This window comes from Mustela putorius, unplaced genomic scaffold, assembly GCF_011764305.1.
Source record: "Mustela putorius furo isolate JIRA1106 unplaced genomic scaffold, ASM1176430v1.1 tig00000589_pilon_pilon_pilon, whole genome shotgun sequence".
NCBI classification, from domain to species: domain Eukaryota; kingdom Metazoa; phylum Chordata; class Mammalia; order Carnivora; family Mustelidae; genus Mustela; species Mustela putorius.
The window spans coordinates 7,102,566-7,125,864 of record NW_025421425.1 but is presented as its reverse complement, the minus strand read 5'-3'; the positions used below and the strand labels follow the sequence as shown (position 1 = coordinate 7,125,864).

The 23,299-nt window shown below is 44.4% G+C and overlaps 1 protein-coding gene across 1 annotated transcript in view; it reads right to left on the bottom strand.

Moving 5' to 3' along the window:
* Nucleotides 1-650: 650 nt before the first annotated feature.
* Nucleotides 651-23,299, bottom strand: part of FBXL7 (F-box and leucine rich repeat protein 7) — a 369,360-nt gene continuing 346,711 nt past the window's right edge. Inside the window, exons 3-4 of the mRNA XM_004761209.2 lie at nt 10,829-11,440; nt 651-4,044 (exon numbers count right to left, since the gene is read on the bottom strand). Coding sequence (XP_004761266.1) covers nt 3,308-4,044; nt 10,829-11,440 — 1,349 coding nt within the window. The 3' untranslated portion in view covers nt 651-3,307. The remainder of the gene's footprint in view (nt 4,045-10,828; nt 11,441-23,299) is intronic.

Below are 23,299 nucleotides of genomic sequence, written 5' to 3'. Positions count from 1 at the left end.
TCTAAGACCTTTTAAACAATTGATAAATCCAATAGCATAATTTCAACGACTACTCCAGTGTTTGGACCTGTGCTGGGGGAAGTATTCAGGTCCATGGTTACTTATTCATAATTATGAAATCTGGGGAACTCTGAAGAAATAGAAGCTTTTTTTCATTATGTGTGGCACAAATTAATTTGGTGACAAAACCTGACCTGAATGGATGCAAGGCTATTTATAGTCTGTAATATTCTTACATAGTATGACTATTAGTAACTATTGCTGCAGAAATCTAATGTGTTTGACCAAGGGTGCTGCCCTAGAATCTGTCAGGGACATTATAAACCAAATCCAGCTCACTTCCTCAAATTAAAAAACAAAACAAAAAAACCTATGAATTCCCAACACATGTGACTCTAAGAGTTTTGGGTTAAGGAATTGAAGACCTGATCTAAACTGTGAAGGTAATGATTTTTCACTTGCCTGCTAATTTCCAGCCAAAGCCACAGAGCCAAGAGAAACAACAAAATCGTGTATGCAACTTGAAAGGCACAAGAGCTGCAGTGACCCGACTTGCCCTCTACTTTAGCAGAAGCTGTTTCTTGCTCACTCTTGGGTGTCCCCAACTGAATACAAGGCTCCTCCAGTGTATTAAATGAGACTTGACCCGATTACCAACATATTGCTTTATTTCTTGGTGGTAGTAAATTAAGGCTTTCTAGAGTCATACAGCACGCAGTGATTGAACATTAGAAATAAAAAAAAAAACAACAAACAAACAAAAAAACAAAGAGCATTCAATTTTGCAGAGGCAGGAAGGAAGCAATGTTTTAAAATGGATAAATTTCCTAGTGAGACATTTTGCTTGGTCTCTAAAAATCTGCTGAGCTGTTTCCCCAGTGACCTTTACCATAGATTCATATCCCAAGGTGGGTGGGGTGGGTGGGGTGGGACAGATGGCTGAAGAGAGGGCTGGGGCAAAGGGAGAGACTATGAGAGACAGCGTGGGCTGGGCAATGAGTATGGAAATCAGCTTTGTCTCATGTGCGGAAGACAGTTTAGGCAATGTTGTCAGGTGGTGGAAATAAAGGTATTTGTAATGGGACACCCCTTCTCTGGTTCGGGGCACCATTTTGGATCTCTCTTCTCATTCCCAGAGTATGAAAATTTGCCACTTGGAAGACCCCAGTGCCAATTCTTGTGACTCTCAACTCCTCGTGACTCTGAACTCCTTAAATGTTAGACATGGTCACAAGCCACAGAGCATGAGAATGCTACCTTCAACCTCTTTCATGGTTCTAAACACTGTGACCATCACGAGACACTCTCCCCAGCCAAGTAGTTCACCTCCCCCCATGGCACATAGTTGTGATTGCACACTAAGTTGTTGATGATGTTGACTGGAGAGGAGATCTGTGCCATAGGATGCAGGAATGAAACCTCCTGGGCATATGCCACCTCACTCTATCTCCTCCTTCCCGACACAAGGCAAAGAAATGCAGGGAGCCTACAGTGGGAGTGCAGTTGTCGAGTTGTGTGTGAACTTGATCTGCAACCAATTCCATCTACTTGGCTTGGAGATGCAAAGGTTCGGGTTTGGCTGGTGGACCCTTTGAGAAAGCAGTGGATGACTGAACAGTGATGAGGGAGAGGTGTGGCCAGAGAACAATGTGGGAAAATCATGTGTTTATTAACAAAAGGCAACCCAATTTCATGAAAATGAGCAGTGGACTCTCTTCTGGCATCCCAATTTCACGCAAATGGATCCCATCCAAACAGGGCCATTTAAAATGCATAGCTGGCAAGGATTTTAATGTTCTATTCCAAGGGCCTGGTTCGTGGGCCAGCGCCTCAGTGTGATCAATGTGCTCCTTCTTCCATTTGCCTGGCATTTGTGAGTGAACAGTCCTTAAACACCTGAGAGTCTGCTGTGTGCTCTTTGACAGAGAACATGCAGATAGCCACAGGAGGAGGCACTCGAGGTGGCGATCTGCACCATTAAACACTTAAAACTTAAGCCCAACAGGCTTCACGTGATGGAGTCTGGATGCACAGAGAAATAAATAGATGAGAAAAGTGGCAATGTGATCGGAATGACAAAGAACCAACACGTCTGCTTCTGCCAGCTGCGGGGCAGATGTGTCTGCTGCATGCCACATGTGCACGGAGACAGGAGCGAAAACCCATGGAAGACATGTGTTCTCTTGGGCCTCCCTTGTTAATTAAAAATCGTGAGGGTCTATCTTCCTATGTGAAAACGCTCAGCAAGATCCCCTTGACTGGGGCTGTGGTCTGTGCTGTGCGCGGACAGTCCACGGCCTGCTAAGATGGTGTGGGATCGGGTGGCCGGGAAGTGCTTGTCACAGGAACCATCCACCTAATGGGGCAGGAGTAGGTGCCCCAGAGACTAACCCATCAAAAGAAACAGGGTTGGGGTGACATTCAGATCGGAGTTGAAGGACATATGGGACATTCATGCTGGCACTTCCCAATCTCCTGAAAGCACCCGCAGAACCAACACTCTTGGAAGAGGTAGATGCCTCATACGCTGTAGGTAAAGGCGCTGTTGCTCACTGACAATCTGTTCTCTCAATTCTAAAATGGGTATGAAGCGGATCCTCGAGCTGAACGGCCTCTGATTCACTGTGGGAAGCCAAAGCCCAGAAAGGCCAAGTGACTTGCCCAAGGTCACACAGCTATGTCGTGGCAGAGCGGGGCGGGGGGAGGGGGCGGTGAGAATCAGGTCTCCTCCCGCACAGTGCTGCTCGCCACAAGTGATTCTCTAGAAAATGGTTGGAAGCACTTTGTATGCACCCGGTGCTAGGACATTGATTTAACAAGAATTTGCCTGGGCGCGGGATTGATGAGCGCGGTTTAGGCCAATAAAGCAGTTTAAAAAGAGGAGGAGGTTTGGAGAGCATCATTAGCCTGGATGTGTGGTTGCTGTCGGCCGGGGAGGGGATGGGGGCGGGGAGTGGGGACGTGGTGTGCGCACGCGCAAGCCCGGGACGCCCCCAGGAGCGGAGACAGAAAGAGGCGTTCTCCAACACACGGCCGTCGGCTTTCTGAGCTACCTCTTTTGGGAGAAGAGAAACTGCCTACAGATGACCTGACCCCCAAAACCAGTTTACCGGCACAGCTCCCCCTTCCCTTCTGTGACCCCTGATGCCCACGAGCACTAAGGAAAAGGAAAAGCCAGATCCTTAAGGAACTTCCAGGAAGCAACAGCTGTGAAGAGCCAGTGCGAGGCGGTGCTTAGAGACGCCGCTTTTAGGGGACGTGCCGCATGCGCAGCGCCTGCGCAATGCGGCGAGGGGGCGTGGCCCCTTCAGAAGAAGGCGGGGTTGGTGTGCTCGATGACGCAGCGCTTGCAGTGGCGCTTCACGAAGCGCAGGGCCTCCACGGACACCTCGCAGTCCTGCACGTTGAGCATCTGGAGGTCGAAGCAGTTGGCCGCCACGATCTGCAGGCCCTGGCCCGTGATGCTCTCGCAGGACTTGAGGCTGAGCCGCTTGAGGTTGAAGCAGTTCAGGGCCAGGCACTCGAGGCCCGTGTCGGAGACCAGCGGGCACTTGCCGATGTCCAGGGACTTGAGTTTGGTGCAGTTCTTGGCGAGGTACTCCACGCCGTGGTCCGTGATGCCCTCGCAGCCCCTCGCGTTGAGGTAGCGCAGCTTGCTGCAGTACTTGGCCACGTAGCGGATGCCCACGTCGGTGACCCGGCCGCAGTGGGCGATGCTGAGGTACCGCAGGCGCGCCTCCAGCTTGGCGATCTCCCGCAGGCCGAAGTCGCTGACGAAGCGGCAGTCGCTGACGCTCAGCTCCTTGATGGACGTGCAGTAGATCATCAGGTAGCGCAGGCCCTCGTCGGTGAGGCGCACGCAGCGGCGCAGGTACAGGTGGGTCAGCTGCGTGCAGTGCGCCGCGATCGTGTGCAGCCCTTCGTCCTCCAGCACGAAGCAGTCCGTCATGTCCAGGTAGCGGATGGAAATCTGTTTGCCATGCAAGGGGGACAGTTTAATGGAGGCCTCCCGGGTCAAGCTGATGCAGGTCACTTTGGAGCACCCTACACAGGGAGACAGAACACAGGCTCAGAGAACCTTCGAGAACCGGGTGTGTGTGCGCGCGCATGTGCCTCATCTGGGGATGCCATATGGATTCCTACGACACTCCCCAACCCCAGACGCGGCCCCGATGTTACCCCTGCCCCTGTGGAGAAGGAGAGCAAGAATGGATTCTCCAGAGTCATCTGAGTCTTTATCTATTTTGGTGATCTGGGTTTAAGAGGCTCCCTGAGGGCTGCCTGGGTGGCTCAGTGGGTTAAAGCCTCTGCCTTCAGCTCAGGTCATGATCTCAGGGTCCTGGGATCGAGTCCCGCATTGGGCTCTCTGCTGGGCAGGGAGCCTGCTTCCTCTTCCCTCTCTCTCTCTCTCCCCCCTCTGCCTACTTGTGATCTCTCTCTGTCAAATAAATAAAATCTTAAAAAAAAAAAAAAAAAAAAAAAGGCTCCCTGAGCTTTTGAATCAAACACCAAAGCTCCAATTCCACCTCCATCTCTAGTTGCCTGACATGGGTCAAACCAATCCTTCTGAGTCCTTTGTCTTAAAACCTGGATGATAACGTTCCCTGCAAGGTCGCTCTGAAGAATAAAGGAGACCGTGCTTGTAGATATCTTGCCCTGGCCCAGAAGGTCCTAGAAGCTTGGTAAGGGCTGCTTCTCACCCGATAGTGGTCTAATAGCTCTGTGGGCAAAGTGGTAAGATGCTGGAGAAGGTCTGTCCATGACCTTAGTTTGGCCGAAACAGCATTTGGAAGTCATAGCTGGCTCAGGTCTACTTCTTAGGGCCTCAGGGAGGAGGCTCAACTTCTCTGTCTCAAGCAACCAGCATGAGTAGCTGGGGTGCTGGTACTGTAGGGGTATCATGATGATGCAACGAAATAATGGGTGCAGAGGTACTCGGAAAACTCCAGGGGAAAGACGTGTGATTGTTAATCTAACCACTGGCCACCTGGAGACTCAATTCAACTCTTTTTGGTCAAGGAACAACTGTGTCACCTGGATGATTGCTCCAGCCCCTCACCCAGTCTCCTTGTCCTGCCTCAGAGCTGCTGGAGAGATTCTGGAAAACAGAACTCTAATCATGTCACTTTGCTCAAAGCCTTTGGATGTCACCCCCTACAGCCTAAGGGTGCCCTGAGGACCTGCACCCCTGTTCTCTTTGACTTCATCTCTTACCCCCCTCTTCTGAACCAACTAGTCTCCCTGCTGGTTCCCAGACAGCTCAACTGCCCTCCTGCCTCAGTGTGTGTGCACTGCCTGGGTCTTCCCCAAGAAGCCCCGTGGGTCATCCCCACCTTCTGAGGTCTCTGAGCACACGTCAGCTAACTGGACAGTTCTTCCCAATCACCCTGTATGAACTGGTGTCCCCTGCTTGACTCCCATTTCTTTTCAGCCCTCTTTATCACTTTGTGACATGATATATTTATTTGTTCATTTATGTATTTGCTGTCCTCACTCTAGAGGGTAAGCTCCTGAAGAAAGGGACTCTGGGCAATTCACGGCTGTATCCCTCATCCCTGGTTCTTAGCTGGTGCTCACGAAGCATCTGTTGAATGAACAAACTAGTGAATTATAGTGAATAGAGTCTTCTGTGGGAAGATCAGATATGGTAATTCATTTTATTTACTTTTAAACAACGAACATTTATTTTTCACAGTTTGGAGGCTGACAAGTTCAAGATCAAGGTTGCTAACCAATTCATTTCCTGGTTTCTGGCGAGAACCCTCTTGCAGACAGCGGCCGTCTTACTGATATTCCCACATTGTGGAAAAGTGAGCAAGTTCTCTGGTCTCTGTGTTATGGAGGCACTAATCCCATCATAGGTGCTCCAACCTCGGGACCTCACCTAAACCTAACGACTTCCCAAAGGCCCCACCTCCTAGTATCATCACACTGATGGCTAGGGTTCCAACATAGGGATTTGGGGGAGACACAAACATTCAGTCCATAACACTACCTCCTCTTCCCACACATAGCCAGGCCTTTCCCCTGAGACCAGTGCACTCATACCAAAAATGTCTCCAGAAGATGGCAGTTGGGCATAAATCATGCCCAGCACATGGGAGGCCCACCCCAGTCACGTGGTGGGCTGAGGGGAGGATTTCCTCTATGTAAGTACCTACAAAATATATATGATTTCACCTCCTGGCCCAGAAAGCCTATATAAGCCTCTAGGAAATATTTGAGAACCTTGATCTAGGGCTAATTTTGCCCCACTCAGGAGAATTTAAATTCCAGCATTTAAATGTGTTCAGCACTTTGCTCATGGCTTATGTAAATTCATACTATGACACAGTTGTCTGTTTTATATTTCATTACAATGCCTTTTTATTTGTATTGAATTATGAAGTTTACAGAATGCTTTTATAAACATTTCCTTACCTGATTTTTAATCCATTTTACTGATAAGGAAATTCATCCTTAGGAAGATTTGTGTTGTTGAAATCTAGAATCCCTTTAATACTCTATCCTTCTTCAAATGATTGGAAGATAGCTTTAGCTATCTCTCTAAACACTGTTTCTAGCCACTCTTTCCCTACGAAATGTGTGTATAAATGATATATATATTATATGTCATATATAATTATGTATGTAGCATATATATTTATATTATATATTGACATATTTATATTTATATGTTAAAATATGCTGTACATATTTTGTGTAGTAATAGCAAGTGAATTGAAATATACATTGAAATGGGTGTTTCATAGATATATATATTATAGATCTGTTTCATCCCACTACATAAACTGTATCTGTATTTTTCACTTTCTCTGTGCTTGTCCCAAATCCTTCTTGCAGTTCCAAGGCCAGGTGCTTCACCTCAGGCACCTCCGTGCCCTGGCTTCTCAAGCAATATCCAAGGTTCCCAAGTGGCGACATAATAGTGCTAATGGGGACGGTCCTCCCACCTCCTGGCAGGCTGCCCAGGAAACGCCTGTGAAATTCAGGTCCTGGGAATAATGAGGTTCAAAAGCCAAGTGCTACCAAGTCAGAGATTTTCAGGAAAGAGAGAAGCATACAATCTAATGCCGGAGAACAAAGCTGTGACCTGTCAGAGGTTGTCCCCTCTGCTCCATCCAGTAGCCCTCGTGGTTTTGCAGAAGGTGTTTTGTACCCCTCACCTTTAGATCTGAAATCGTCCTTTGTTTGGAATTTCTTGTTTTTAGAGCAACTATGATCCTGCTTATACTGAATTTATATGTCTACAGTAGTGGCTTCCTATCTGCGATGCCTGTGAAGGCACCTTGTTTTTCAAGATCAGATGACAGCCTTTGTTCCTAAACTCTTAGTTTTGGTTTCTTATTTTTTTTTTTATTAATATCTAGTAAAATCTGATGCCCTACAGGAAGGACATTATATTCAATTCAGGGAAACACGTGCCTCGTTTTTGAAACCAAGTGCCCAATTTAATGAAATACCGATTAAGTTCAGTTTTGGTAAAGATGCGGTTTTGACCTGCTTGTATTATTTTAGATCAATAATTTTAATTTAAGCCTGAACCTTAATTCTTACAGATTTGTTACGTTTGGATTGAAAAGAAAATAAATTGGCCCGTGGCTCAGTAGGTAGCATCTGTGGTTAGCTCATAAATGCATACATTACAGAGATGCAGAGAATCTTAGAAATCATCCCATTAAACCTTCATTTTTTAAAGATGAGGCAGTTCAGATTCAGTGAGATTATGAGACTTGGATAGCCAGATTAGGGAAAGTTTTCTGTTCCAAGGCTTCCGTTGGATCAGATCAGTCCAAGGAGAGGAGGTTAGAAATGACTAGGATAGAGCACGCAATTGATGAATGGCATGAGAGACTTACTATACTGCGTCAGCATGAAGTGAACATTTAGATACTGAGGAATCAAGAGTCTTGGAAGTACCTATACGAGGCTTCTTGAAAGAGAGAAGCCATTTGGTTACCTATATGGAGATGAGGCAGTAAGGTGATAGCACGGGCAAATATGAGACCCAAGAAAGCAAGGGGGCAGTGGGGTTGTGAGGAATAGTCAAAGGGTGGAATGCAGAGTATCTGAAAGCCTTTAGTGGGAACTGAGATAGGAATGGTCCACTGGGGATACAGATTACGGGACCTGCCCAATACTCAACAGGATATGGGTACTACTCAACAGGAAAGGAGCAATCTGGGTTGAACTTATCTGTGGAGTTTCTTCAGTTAATTCCGGATTTGGTTCTGCTTTCATAAAAGTGTCCTTCGATACCACCTCCTCTCATGATTGGAGGATTCCAGCTGTCCGGTTGTAAGAGGACCCTCCGAGGCAACTTCATTTGCGATAATTACAATATATGATACTTTGAAAACTGGCTGGCTTTACTGTGTTTCATTGATGTTTCAAGGTATTATTAATTGGGATAGTTAATTTTATGTCAACTTGAATCGATGGGGAGGTGCCAGGACATTTGGCTAAAACATCTCTGGGGGTACCTTTAATACTGTTTCTGGGTCAGATTAACATCTGAATCAGTGGGCCCAGTGAATGCAGACTGCCCTCCCCAATGTGGATGGGCATCGTGGATCAGATGGGGGCCTGACTAGATCAAAAGGGGGAGGAATGGAGAATTCTTTCTCTGCTTGACTGTTTGAACTGATGCATTGGTCTTCCCTTGCCTTCGAACTGAGACTTTACACCACCAGCAACCCTGGTCTCAGGCTTTTGGACTTGGACTGAACTCTACTGCCAGCTTTTCCTAGGTTTCCAGCTTGCAGAGGGCAAATCTCTGCGCTTGTGCGCGGGCGCACACACGCACACTGTTGATGCTTCTTGGAAGAACCTGGACTAAATATTAATAAAAGGTAATATGTGATAATGACAAAAGCCTACAGCTAGTTATAGTAAGTTTCAAGGACTTGAAAAGACAGCTTTCATGTTGGGGCAACCCTCTGGCTTCTCTCGGTATCAGCCTCAGGTTTCCAGATTCCCTCAGAACTGGAGTGCACTGTTTGGAACACCCCTTCCCCCCGCCACCGCTCCCATATCTGGAATCCTGTGTTCTTGTGAGTTAGCGATTCCCTTGGGTAGTGTCTACACCCATCACAGCGGGTCCCTGAGAGGCGTGTGAGAAAACCACTCATCTATCAGGCTCTGCAGATGAAGGGGCTAGAGAGGAAGGGCATCGGGCTTACAGAGTGGTCAGCCGGAGGGGCCTGGTCCCGTCCACTCACGCGGGTTAGAAGCCCAAGAATTTCCATTCTGCAAGTAGTTTCTACATTTCTGAATTTCAAAAGGTCTCCGGTGGAAAAGGGCACCGCACTTGCAGCCTGTCCCAAGGGTGCTCAGGGTGTTCCCTTAACAAAGACGGGGTCTCCAAGAACAAGTTATTCTCTAACCTGATTTTTGAAAAGACAAGGAAGTAAGGTGTCTAGAGAATAGGCCTACAATGTACAGGATCTTAGAATGTTAACGAAGCTGATTCCTTGCCTTTTTTTTTTTTTGACTGAAGAAGACACACATCCAGAGAAAGCTGTGAACTGTCCCAAATCACAAAGTTTTGAAACCAGTCTTCACCACATCACAATGCTTTCTGTTTCCAGAATTCCTTGGAAGAAAAAATGTAAGAAGACCTCTTTGTTTCCTGCCTCTTATGCCAGCGGCTGCTCAGGATGAACTGAATGTATGGTTACTATGGTTTTGTCCTGAAGCCAGCAGAAGTGGGGCGGGGATGGGGGGCCCGGTGGGGGGGGTGTGGGGCGTGTGGGTAGAGTTGCTTTCCAGCAAGGGAAAGAATCTACGAAAAATAATTGACTGTCATCTGAAATATTTTCAGATGTTGGCTTTTGATGGAGAGAGCAGGCCCAGAGAGCAGACTTTGACTTCAGATTTTGTTGGAGGGTATCATGTACCTCAGATGCTTGTAAATCCCCAATTCTGTTTATTTGCCTGCACCACGGTTTGTACGTCTTGACCCCTCCCCAACCATCCCTGAGGTTGTGGCTCCTGCTGTTCGTTTCTTTAACTCCCTGATGCATCTCACACATTTCAGCCTCTCCTGGGTTGGTCTGTCTTTGGACTGGGCAGTGGATGAGATAAAGAAAGGCTGTTAGTCCGGCTGGACCCACGTCTGGCGCCAAAGTGTGAGTCTGGGTTTTAATTCTTCCTGCCTGAGAGAGGTTTTCAAGCAAAGCAGCCATGCTGGGATTTGCTTCAATTTTAAAAAGATGAAAAGGCTCCACTTGATGGGCCTTGTCCTTCCACTATGTAACTGAGAATTTTGCTTAAAAAAAAAAAAAATCCAAAATCAACCCAAGGGTGAAGAGAGTAGAGTGGGGGCAAAATATAAGGAGACCCATGGCCATGATGGCTTTTCTCCAGTGCCTGCAAATGGCAGGCAATCGTGAGCACGGCCCAAAGCACAGACTCCGCTTAGACACAGCTTTTGGGCTCTGTGAACCAGTGGACATAAAGGGTGCCATCTAAACGGCCCGTGTTTGGGTTAGATGTCTGGCTCCTATTCTACAGGTTGCTCTGAAATTCAGAGACAGCTATGGGGAGGAAGGATGGGTTTAAAAGTCGCGTTACCTTAACAGCCAGACGAAAAGATGACTCTAGCGCCTTTAAGGAGTTGGCATTATGTGATGAAAAGGATACCTCTGGCTTCTGGGGTCCTGATTACATAGAGACAGTCTTTCTGGAAGAGTCCCCGCCTTACCGCCCAACCCTGCATCTCTGATGGCTACCAGGGAGGGGACCTTCTCCAGGTGGCAATGTCCTCCTCTGCTTCGGGAGGGTGCCCTGGAAGGCCTCGCGGGTGGGGAGGTCGGCTGCCATTTACCTGACACGTCCAGGTGCTCCAGGTTGGGGCAGAGGGACACCACGTCGAAGACCGCCTCGTTGGAGATATTGTAACAGCCCGAGACCTCCAGTCGCCTCAGTTCGGGGCAGCACTGGGCAATGGTGTAAAGCCCTCGGTCCGTGAGCCGCCGGCAGCCACTGACAGTGACGGTTTCCAGCATGAGACAGACGTTGGGTGTGTCCTGACAGAGCCTGCGGGTCAGCACCTTGAGGGCGCGGTCCACGTTGATGGTCTCGCCCGTCAGGCGGATAGTCCTCCAGAGCCGCGGGTCCCAGGCCAGGTTGTACCAGCGGCGGCACACGCGGGCGCAGCGGCACAGCTGGTTGGTGGGCAGGAAGGAGAAGATCTGCACCATGCACTGGTCCGGGAGGCGCTCGATGCTGGCCTGCTCCTTCTGCGGTCTGGAGGCCAGCCGGATGAGCGGGTGGGTGAGGCGGGTCGGGGGCGGGGAGTGGACCATGGCCACCGTCTCCCCGGTGATGGAGGACGAGGAGGTGGACGAGCCCCTTCCATTCTGAAATCCGGGCAGGTTCGGGGGACATATCAGGGCTGGGCTGGGCGTGCTCAGTGTGCGCATGCTCAGGTCGGAGTCTGGCAAAGGACAGAGAGCAAAGGGTTAAAAGGATAGCCCTTAGCGGAGCCTAGGGAAGGAGGCAAACCAGGGACGCTCAGGCCACTGATACCGGTCCCGGGCAGACCCGCTGCCGAATCCGTCACCGGAAGCAGAAGCACATGCAAGTTTCACCCATCCCAGAAACAGTCCCCTGTCTGCGGGGCTGCGGGGCACCCTTCTCTGTGGAGGGCCGGATACGGAATGTCCGAGGCACTGCGGGCCACAGGGGCCCTGTCTCCGTTGCCCTTAATCCACCCTGCCATCAGCGTGCAAAAGCTGCCATAGACAATACGGAAACAAACGGGTGGCTGTTTCCAGAAAACTTGTTTTATAAAAACAGATCAGCTGGAGTTGACCTGCAGGGGTCAACTGGGGTACTCCTGATCTCCTTGAGCGGTGATCATCTAAAGGGCACAACTTCAAGGTTTCATTATCTCTATTCCAGGGAGAAATCTCACATACTGTGAACACGAACTCTTTCCCTTTAATTACGTTTTGGGTTGGCAGGTGATTCCATTGCATTTACCAAGGAAGGGATGAGTTTCAGAACAAAGGAAGACTGGCTGATGGACAGAGAGAGCGTTTGCTGTCTTTGCCCTGGCCTGCCCCCTAGTGTCCAGTCCCTCATCTTCTGATAACCATATCCCAAACTTTGACTGCAGCCTGGGGTCTGGGGAGTCACCCCACTTCAGCCATTCAGGTGGTGTTTCCAGGCCTTGACTATCTGTGGCAATATTTATTTTTTCTCTTTCTTAACTCTGCCCTTTGCATTTGAATGACATGACTCCTGTACTAGTCCTTGAAACCGGAAAGACAACCACTTAATAAGGATACAGGTGGCTTTTAAGTTTTTGAAGGATTAAGAGTTCTCTAGAATACCACTTTAAGAAGTCTGCTCATTACGTACCCCCCACCTTAATATCTTATGAAATAATTTATTTTCTATATAAATACATTGATCGTGTACTTTGCATACATAGATGGATTGATCTATTTAAGATGACATTTAGTCTCTCTCTCTCTAAATATGTTTATATTTTACACACACACACACACACACACAGAGGGAGAGAGAGAATTTATCTCCAAAACACAAGTTTCTTAATCTGGGAAGAAAGAAATAAGTGAGCGGGGTTGGATGTTTTCTAACTAATTTCCAGCTCTAATTACAGCTCTAAATCCTTAAACAAAAATTCTATCCTTGTGTGCTTTTCCACATCTCACAGTTGGGAATTTTCAAACACTCTTTTTTTTTTTTTCCAGAGAACTTCCAGTAATAGCAGACAACACAAGAACTTCTGACACTGGGGCTCCACTGAGTGTCTATTTGTAGTTTTCCGACTGGTACGATATTTTCTTTCAGTTTGCTTCTTTACAGCCTAACATGGAAAATGTCCTACACATCAGTGACTTTGCCCATGGATCATCTCTGAATTAGTTTTCCCTCCTCCCCGCACTGTCTGCCTCTTGAAATACAAACACCAAGTGCAAATGCCACGTCCTCTAAGAATATTTTCTTACTGTTTTTGAGATACAATCAGTCCCTTCCCTATTGAAATCGTCATCCTTTGTTATTACACAGTGGGGAATTTCTCTCTCCCTAATGTGCTTGACTGTATTATTTCTCTCAATTTTGCAGCACTCCCTGTATCCACGTATCTTTGTCTGGTGACTCTGGGGTTCCTCCAAGGGAGAGTAGATTTGTTTTGTCTTGTGATGTTGGGCCTGGCCATGTGACTTGCTTTGGCCAGTGAGGATTAGGATATTTGATGTGCCCAGTGAGAAGAATGTGTCTGGCTAGTACTCTGATCATTAGGTGGTGAGAGGCCCATGGAGAATACAGAACTGGCTGAAACCTGCAGCTTTGAGCCAAGCTCAGCCAAGTCCAGCAGAGGTCCCTGACACCCAGGGGAACCACGATATGTGAGCTAGAACACTGAGCTCGGGGTGATTTGTTACAAAGCATTACCGTGGTAACAGATGACAAATAGGCCTTCGTTACACTAAAGACTCCTTTGAGACAGGGATTAGAGCCTTATCGTATTTATGTTCTGGCAGCACCTGACACAGTTTATGATAAACAGTAGGTGCATATGAATTTCTTGAATTGAGAAGAAATACTTATAATGTTTAAAAAAACAATCATTTCTAGCTTGGCATGTACTTCTCTATCCCAGGTGGTATACAGATGCATTTTAAATCATTCATAAGAAAAGAAACGTGTCCATCTCTCTCTTGTCATCAGCTAAAAAATATAGTAAATCTTTAAGGAAAACACTACGGGATTTCCAAACTGCTATTCGAGCTACCGTGGTACTAACCTTCATTATGATGTGAACTTTGAGCATTGCCTCCGAAGTTAGCATTTTTCTTAGGCAGATAAACAGCTTATTTAGGGCCAGAAGGGGAGGGCAATCTTAGGCTTTCAGCTCTGACATTTTCCTGGCTGTGAGCGTTCTGAAATCTCTCTCCTGCCTGCCTGTGTTCTTCATCTTGAGAGAGAAGGCAATTCACAGTGCTCGGCAAAGACCTGCACTTCTTGAGTTATGCCCCTTGGGGATGAACATGCTTGTGGTAGGGAATGGAGGATTCCTAAACTTCCATGTATAACCGATTCACTTTTCTTCGCTCTTTCATGCTCCCTGCACTGAGGGAGAGAATGGGGACGCATCCAGATTGACCAGAACTGCTGTGCTGTGAGTAACACATTCCGGTTTTTCTTTGCCAATAATCATACCCGAGTGGTAACGGAATTCACACTCAGAAGGAGATGGCAGCCTCGCACATCTGTGAGGAACATTCTGTCCTGGAGAGGGTTCAGGAGCAAGTAATTGCTCTCTTTCCTGCCTTTTCTAGAGCTTAGCAGCAGAATTCTCAGGATTAATTCATGATCTCGAGGCCACTGCTCACCCACGTGGGGAGACGAGCAGGAGAGCCTGCGGATTTCTACCAGGAAAGCTGGATGTTTCTTTCGCCAGAAGGTACACTAGGGTTCTCAGGATCCTTCCTAGTTATTCAGGGACTCAGACATTTTGAAAGGGTAAGATTTGTCATGATTGAAAAAATAGCACCTGATGATTAAATTAATAATAAAGCGCAATGAGTAATGCCATGGGCTAAATGCCTGTACCCTTCTCAAGTTCATGTAGAAATCCTAACCCTCAAGATGATAGTATGAGCAGGAGGGCCCTTTGGGAGGTGATTAGGTCATGAGAGTAGAACCCTTACAAATGGGATCCCTGCTCTTATAAGACTCTCCAGAGAGCTTTTGGATGCAGTAGTATTTACAATTGTTTTATCTTCTTGTTAGATCATCTCCTTTATTATTACAGTGTCCTTCTTTGTCTCTTGTTACAATCTTGTTTTGAAGTCTGCTTTGTTTGATATAAGTATTGCTTCTTTTCACATATGTTTGCATCATAAATATTTCCCCATCCACTCACTTGCAGTCTGCATGTGTCTTTAGGTGTGAAATGAGTATCTTGTAGGCAGAGCGTATAGACGGTGGTGATTATTGCTGTTTTTAATCCATTTGGACACCCTATGTCTTTTGTTTGGAATGTTTAGTCCATTTACATTCAAAGTAATTATTAATAGATAAGTATGTATTGCCATTTAGTACTTGTTTGTGGTTGTTTTTGTAGTTCTTCTCTGATTCTTTCTTCTCTTGCTGTTTTTTGTGGCTTGCTGGCTTTCTTTGGTGATCTACTTGGATTCCTTTCTTTTTATTTTTTGCATATCTACTATTGGTTTTGATTTGTGATTATCATGAGTTTTGTATATAACATCTTCTACATAAAGCAGTTTATATTAAGTTGATGGTCACATAAGTTTGAACCCATTCTTTACTGCCCATCCCATTTTAGGTGTAATGGTGTCATATTTTACATCCTTTTATTCTGTGCATCTCTTGGCTGATTTTTACAGATACACTTATTTTTATTGATTTTGTGAGTTTCTTGCTTTTCTTACCCTTACTTATGGCCTCTCCTTTTCACTCAGAAAGTCTCCTTTAGCCTTTCTTGTAGGGCTGGCTTAATGATCATGAACTCCTTTAGCTTTTGTTTGTCTGAGAAACTCTCTCTCCTTCTATTCTGAAAGATAGCTTTGCTGGGTAGAGTTTTCTTGCCTGCAGATTTTTTCCTGTTAGCACTTTGAATATACCATGCAACTCCTTTCTGGCCTGCAAAGTTCTGCTGAAAAATCCGCTCATAGCCTTATGGGTTTTTCCTTGTTTGTAACTGTTTTCTTTTTGCTTGCTGCTTTTAAAATTCTCTCCCTATCACTACTGTTTGCCATTTTAATTATATGTGTCTTGGGATGGACCTTCTTGAGTTGATTTTGTTAGGGGATTTCTATGTCTCTTGGATCTGCATATCTGTTTCCTTCCCCATATTAGAGAAGTTTTCAGCTATTATTTCTTCAAATAAATTTTCTGCCCCCTTTTCTCTCTTCTTCTGGGATTCTTATCATGTGAATGTTATTATGCGTGATGGAGTCACTAAGTTCCCTAAATCTATTCTCATTCTGTTTACTTTTCTTCTCTCGGCTGCTCAGCTTGATTACTTTCCATTGTTCTGCCTTCTAGGTCACTAATTTATTCCTCTTCTTCTGGTCTGCTACTTATTCCCTCAAGTGTATTTTAAATTTCATCATTGTGTTCTTCATCTCTGGTTGGTTCTTTTTTGTCTCTTTGTTAAGGATTTCATTGATATCCTCCACTCTTTTCTCAAGTATTTTTATGATCATTACTTTAAATTCACTATCAAGCACATTACTTATCACTATTTCACTTAGGTCCCTTGCTGTAGCTTCGACCTGTTCTTTTACTTAGGACATTCACCTCTGTCTCCTAATTTTGCCCAACTCTCTATGTCTGTTTCTGTGTGTTATAGATGTCACCTATATCTCCTGCTGTTGAAAGTGGTGGTCTTATGAAGAAGACGTCCTGGAGTGCCCTGCCATGCAGTTGTCCTCTGTTGACCAGAACCTGGTGCTTGGTTGTGTCTCCTAAGTGTGTTGTGTGCACTAAGCTGTTGTATCCTGGTAACTTTTTCCTTGGGTCCAGTAGTCCACGTAGGCTCTCTTTTCCTATTGTGGGCAGGATTTGGTCCTTGGCCAGGGTGGGGAGCACAGTTTTAAAAAGGTGCATATAAGTCTGCTAGGAAATGAAACCTGTGGCCAGTGGGACTTTGGCTTGGCAAATCACGCTGGTCCAGAGACACAGTGTTCGCAAGGTTTGCACTGGTCTTCTGGGAAAGGAGACCCACAGCTCTGCTAGTGAGGCAAGCAATAATGGAAAGGGATCCAAGGAAGCATTGCTGGGCAGGGCTGGAAATAAACAAGTTAGGTAGAGAATGTCAGTGCCTCTGGTTCCCACAGGTGGCTCTGTGTTTATGCTGGGGGAGCAGAGGAGGGCAGTGGCACCTAGCAGCTCCTTTGTTCCTGGAATACTCCCTCAGTGATCCTTGCTCCTCAGTTTATGCTCCAAAATGAGTAAACTACTCTCCTTTCTCTATGTCCCAAACTGTATACAAACTGCTGCTTCTACCCTGTATCTCTGTGGACTGTTTGTCATGCTCTTCTTTAAGGATGGGGATTCAGCTTCCTCTAGCCTTCCAGGCTCTCCCAGGACTAAACCTGCTGATGTTTAAAATTCTAGGCATTAAGTCCTGCTGGTTGTAAGAACTCATGAAATTCAAAATTCGGCCCCTCTTGCTTTCAAAGCCAATTTTAGGGTGATTTGTCTTCCCTGTATGATAGTCTGCTTCTCTCCTTTCTCTGCACCTGTGACTCCCTCCCCCCAAGAGATGGCTGTGATCCCTTTTGCACCCCATAGCATCTCTGCCCTCATCTCGCCCTCCTCAATGTGTCCTCTTCTCTACCTTCAACTGAAGATTTGTTCTGCCAGTCTGTAGGTCATTTTCTGGGTTATTTACACTGTTGTGAGTGTTATCTAGTGGTATCTGTAGGACAAGGTGAGCTAAGGGTCCTCATACTCTGTCGTCTTACCAGCCTCCTCCAAGGCAGGTACCTTTTAAATTTACCAAGACTACTATTTCCCTGCAGACATTCCTTGCACAAAAATTTTTTTTTTCAAAAATGAATACATAAATTGTTAATGAAATCTGTTAAAGGTGGACTCAATGAATTTCTTTGTGGCAGGATGGGAGGCTGAATGGAGGGATGGACAGACAGACAAAGCGATTAGAGGAAAAATTATTATCCTCAATTATCTTGAGTCTATATGGTTTTATTTATAGAAAAGTGTTGGCCTTTTTTATATTTAAAATTGCATTCCTTTAGGATTTGACATCCTAATAATTAAAAAATTTAAAGGCTTTTTTCAGGGAACTAAATAGTAATACTTTCCTAGAAAAACTATTTGTTCACTAAAATGTAATTTCTCAAGTGATTTCCCCTCTATTTTCAACATTCCACAAGACAGAGAGTCACTAGATCCTCTGTTATCTAAATTAGTCATTTACATTGATGAAGTTGGCTTGGTAATAGCTCCTATGTTGCCCGGCTGATGTCCATGTGAAATGGGTTTGATCCTCAATCTTACATGAAGAATACTCAGAGCATTTATAATCCTGTAATGGAGAAAAGGGACACAGCTGATACTGGAAATCTACAACTAATTTCTAATGGGTTTTGGAATGCTTGATAAAATGCCTTTATAGCTTTATTTTCCCGATTTGTATTCATTTGACCAAAGTTCAAATTAATTTTAACCTAGCTAATAAGCTTGTCACCAGGACAGTTTGAGGGGTTAGGCAAAAGATAAATCTGATAAAAAAAAAAAAAAAAGGACATGTCTGGTTAATTTCAGATGTAAGAATCAGAGACGAGGTTTCCGTTATAAATACGTAAGACTAAGAAAGGCAGAGATGAACACATGTCAGTGTCATGAAAGCAGAATGAGAGAAGTTAAAGAAATGAACATAGATCTTTCCAATGAGATGTGTATTTTGCAGCCTGTGTCTCTTAATGACACTGGGAAGGTGGACATATCTAAGAGACTGAAATAAAATGAAAAACACACAGCCCTGATGTCTACAGGGAGATATGCAGAATAGACTGCAAGGAGTACACAGGGACAGATGCTGAGTACTAAAATTCAGTAGGTTAGGCTGCTGCACGTTCTAGGATTACAGATTTATAGGCAGAAAAGAAAGTGACGATTCATTCTTTCATTGGCTCATTTAACACACATGATTATTGTTGCTTGAGTGCCCAATGAGGTCTAGGAAGGGAGGAGTTTTTGCATTTGACTAGATTATAAAGCAAATGTTCCTAGCCCACCACCTTTCTATACCACAGTCCCATTAAAATACCTCAACAGCCAAGAATCTGACCTCTTCAGTTTCTTGTATCCTTTAGGGAGAGAGAAAAATGACTCTTTTGAGAGTGTACTCAAATCACACAAAACCCAGGATGGTAAAGGATAGAAGAGGTTGTCTAAATCTGGAACGAAAGTCAGTTTTTAGAACTCCAAGGTAAAAACAAAGACACAGAATCTCCCAGTGGTGGAAAACATTTGAATTAAACACTATTTTTGGTAGGCTTTTGGTTTTTCTCAAAATGGTGTACTCTTTGATACAATGGGGACCCTAAGACAAATTAATAATTATACTTTTTCATACTGATATTTTTTCTGTTGACTAAATGAAGAGATAGTGGATACCTTAAAATTTAAGCATTTGTGGCTCCATTAAGAATTTAAAACATTTTCAAGTATGTAATTTATGTGAGAACAGTAAGTTTAATGTTCTTAGGTTACTTTAAATATGTAAAGAATACCAGACAGTATAGCTGTCTTATTCTGGGAGGAAAAAAAAAAAACCAATAAACTTGTTTTCTCATGGTTTCAAAAGTCCTGGAAATTTTACATCTTTAGTAATTATAGTTCATTATCAAAAATATTCAAGGCATCTCAGACACCCATGCTTATTAGGCACATTTTCTTCCAACTAGATAGCTGCCTCTTTTGCACAAGTTTTTATTTTCAAACCACTGCTGTTTACACTCTAGGAAGTCATATTTACATTATACTGGCCTTTCAAAGTCAAAATTTACAAAACTACTCTGAATTTTCCCTCTATGATTACCAAAACTTTTCTGCAAGATGCTTTCCATTATAAATTGTCTTTCTACTCAAGAACGCTTGCCATAAAAAGCAAGATTTCTTTTCTTAGCTTAAACTCAAGCTTAAAAAAATAGATCTATAAAACCTTGCCAGTGAAAAAAGATACAATCTGAGGGATCTTTTTCCTTCTTGTTTTATTTCAAAATATTTTCTTTTAATGTGGTTCACATAATATACACACCCTAGAACTTATTTAAGGTATTGGTTGTATAAAGTGGAAATTTATATAGACAAGATTGATCTTGCATTTTACCTGGAGAAAGTTACTAGACCCATAGATTCTTGCTAGGATTGTTGCCCAGAAGGTGGCACCTCCCTCCCCCCAGCCCCCACCTCAGGGTCAGATTATGGCTAACGCTTCTGTCCAAGGACAAAAGTGGACCAGCCTTATTAGTCACGTGGACTAGCCCCATAAGGATAGAGCTATGGTGAGTGATCCTTTAAGTCTTGTAGGACCTTGTAGGACCAAGTCCTACAAGGCATATGGTTTAGTGAAATGCCCTGCTCTATATTTAGTGGGAACACAAGTTCCCTGCTGTATTCAGGGATTTTTTTTTTTTTAAGATTTTATTTATTTATTTGACAGAGAGACCGAGTTCACAAGTAGGCAGAGAGGCAGGCAGAGGGAGAGGAAGTGAAGCAGGCTCCCTGCTGAGCAGAGAGCCCAATGTGGGGCTTGATTCCACGACCCATGACCTGAGCCGAAGGCAGAGGCTTAACACACTGAGCCACCGAGGTGCCCTGTATTCAGGTTTTGACTCTCAACTGAGTTGAGCATGGATTCTCTTTAACCCTATTTATTTATTTATTTTTAAAAAGGGAACAGTCATACTGCTAAGGAAGCTTTTAAACCACACTGTTCTATAAACCATAAATATAACCAGTGAATGTACGGAATGACATCTTTGGAATCTATAGTGCAGTTTGATTTGTCTGCAACACAAGTATCTACAAAGGATGTCTTCAGGGCTTCAGGAATTGCCCATCTGCTAATGACTCCCCAAACCCAGTTTCCAGTCTGGACCATGCTGTGGGTCTCTTTCAAATATTAAACACATGTATACAAACACCTGCCAGATCAGTGCTACCTCACATGATGGCCCTAGCCACATGTGGCTATGCAGATTAAATTTATTTAAAATTCAACTAAAAATTCAGCTCTGTGGGTGTACATTTCAGGAGCTCACTTGTGACATGTGGCCAGAGGTTACTGTATTGGATGGCAGAGATACAGAACAATTCCACTGTAAAGAGTACGAGTAGGGGTGCCTGGGTGGCTCAGTCAGTTAAGCATCTGTCTTCATCTCGGGTCATGATCCCAGAGTCCTAGGATTGAGCCCCTTGTTGGGCTCCCTGCTCAGCAGGAAGCCTGCTTGTCCTTCATCTTCTGCCCCTCCCTCCACTCATGCTCTCTCTTTCTTTCTCAAATAAATAAATAAAATCTCAGGGGAAAAAAAAAAAAAAAACAAGAGTGTGCTAGTGGACAGCACTATCTTTACTAAACCGTTCCCTGAAAGTGTACTGGATATACCATCATTACAATACATACAAGGCTGAAGACACCAATGTCCTTTGCAGAGAAGAGCCTTCTTTCTTTATATTCTGTGTTGTTCTTAATTGTACCACTATTCCATCAAGTCTACCTCCTAAGCTAGAAACCTGGGAATGACCTTGAATCCTACTCATATCTAACTAGTTGATTAACTTACAGAGCTAACAGTCCTCTCTTCTCTGTCTCCATGGTTACCACCCCACTTGAAGTTTTCAACATCTGTCTCCTCTCAACTATCCTTACCTGAGATTTCTGACTCTTCCTTCAAATCTCCACTGCTCTCATACAGCCTTTGCCCTGCATTTTGAGATAACTTTCTAAAATATGATTCAACCTCCTCCCCCACAAATCTTGAATGATTCATTCCTTCTGTTGTGAGTTGAGTTGTGTCACTGACAAGATAGGTTGACGTCCTAATTCCTTATTTGGAAGTAGGGTCTTCAAAGATGGACTCAAGATGAGGTCATACTTGACTACAGTGGTCCCTAATCCAATATGATTCAGCATCTTTATAAGGAGAGGAAACAGATGCAGGGAGAGAAGACAGAAACACATAGACAAAGAGGTAAGATGATAGCATTAAGATGGTGGCAGAGATTGGAGTGATGCTGTCATAAGCCCAGAAATGTGTAGGGGCACCAGAAGCTGAAAAAGACAAGCTTGGATCCTTCTCCATGTCTCTGTTCAAACACCTTGTTTTCTGACTTCCAGACTCCAGAACTATGGGAAAAATAAGTTCTGTTGTTTTAAGCCACTTGGTTTGTAGTACTTTGTAACCACATCTTCAGGAAACCTACATCCTTCTTTCTATACTTTTTTTTTTATTGAATGCTTCCCAAGTGTCAGACATTATACTAGACACTACTTAAGGAATAAAGTCCAGTTTTTTAGACTGTGTAAGAGACCAGAAGTTCTATTCCCCCAGACTAAGTCTAGACTAGATTCCTAGTAATACCTCAAGTCCTAGGTGGGAAGTCAGCTTCTCTGTCAACTTTTCCAGATCCAGCTAGATTAAGTAATTTAACTACTTTGAGTGTTTCCCTTGAATTAAAATACATCTTATTTTATCTCTTTTCACATAGTGCCTCTTTGCTCACTAGACTGTGGACATCTCGAGGCCAGGAGGTGTCTCACTCATCTCTAAGTGATTCCTTCTTCAGCCATCCAGAAATCATTCAACTAATGCACCACAAGGAGTGATCTTTGCTTTGTCCTACCACAGATCCCTTTCAGGTTCCCTTTGGTTGCTTTTAGAAGTATTTATGGGAACTGCTTGGAGGAACCATGTGTTTCAGATTGAAGAAGAAGTTGGAGCATCTCTGTCCTTTATCAACATTTCATTTTTAGACCCCTTTCCTTGTCCCTACACTTAACTTAGGCTGAGGTAGTATACACACTCAGCTTAAGGATATTGGTCTACTCAGAAGATATTTGGAAAGACATATGCACACATAAAAACAGTCTCTTGCAGCACACATCACCTCAAGTATCCTAAAGCCAAATTTTAGTGCTTTTCCTCCCAGTGCCTCTGCTATTATGGATTACTCACATCTCTTTTCAGTCCCAATAACTATGAAACATAAAAACTCAAAATAAATAAAAAAGAGTAACACTTTTACATTGGTTCAGAATTTTAAGACTTACTCTGTTTCAGTTTAGTTACTTAAGATAGAATAGGAAATCCCTCAACCCCCTGGCGACCCCCACAGAACTGATTCACACATCAGTGGTAATCAGAAGAACTGGCTTTTTCTTCACAGTGCAGGGTAGACAGTGATTTTTATTTGCTGTTCTCTAGAGAGCTCATGGATAGCTTTGCAAAGCTTGGGAAATGAGCCAGCTCTTGTCTTGACAAGAGAAGAAACACATAGATTTTCATGAAAAGCCTTGCAATCCATACCGTTCAACCTTCAAGTTGCACTATATTCTGCAGCCTTAATTGTTTTCTATCTTCAATTGTCAGATAATGCTTCCACCTTATTTCTCCATGAATAGCTGTGAAATTCCAACGTTTGCATCTTTCAGCGTGCAATACATGGTAGAATATTGAATTTAGATTCTGGTAAAGAGAAACTTATAAATTTTCAGTTCACAGCAGAAAACAGGCCTCACAGGGGGCTCTCGTCTAGCTCA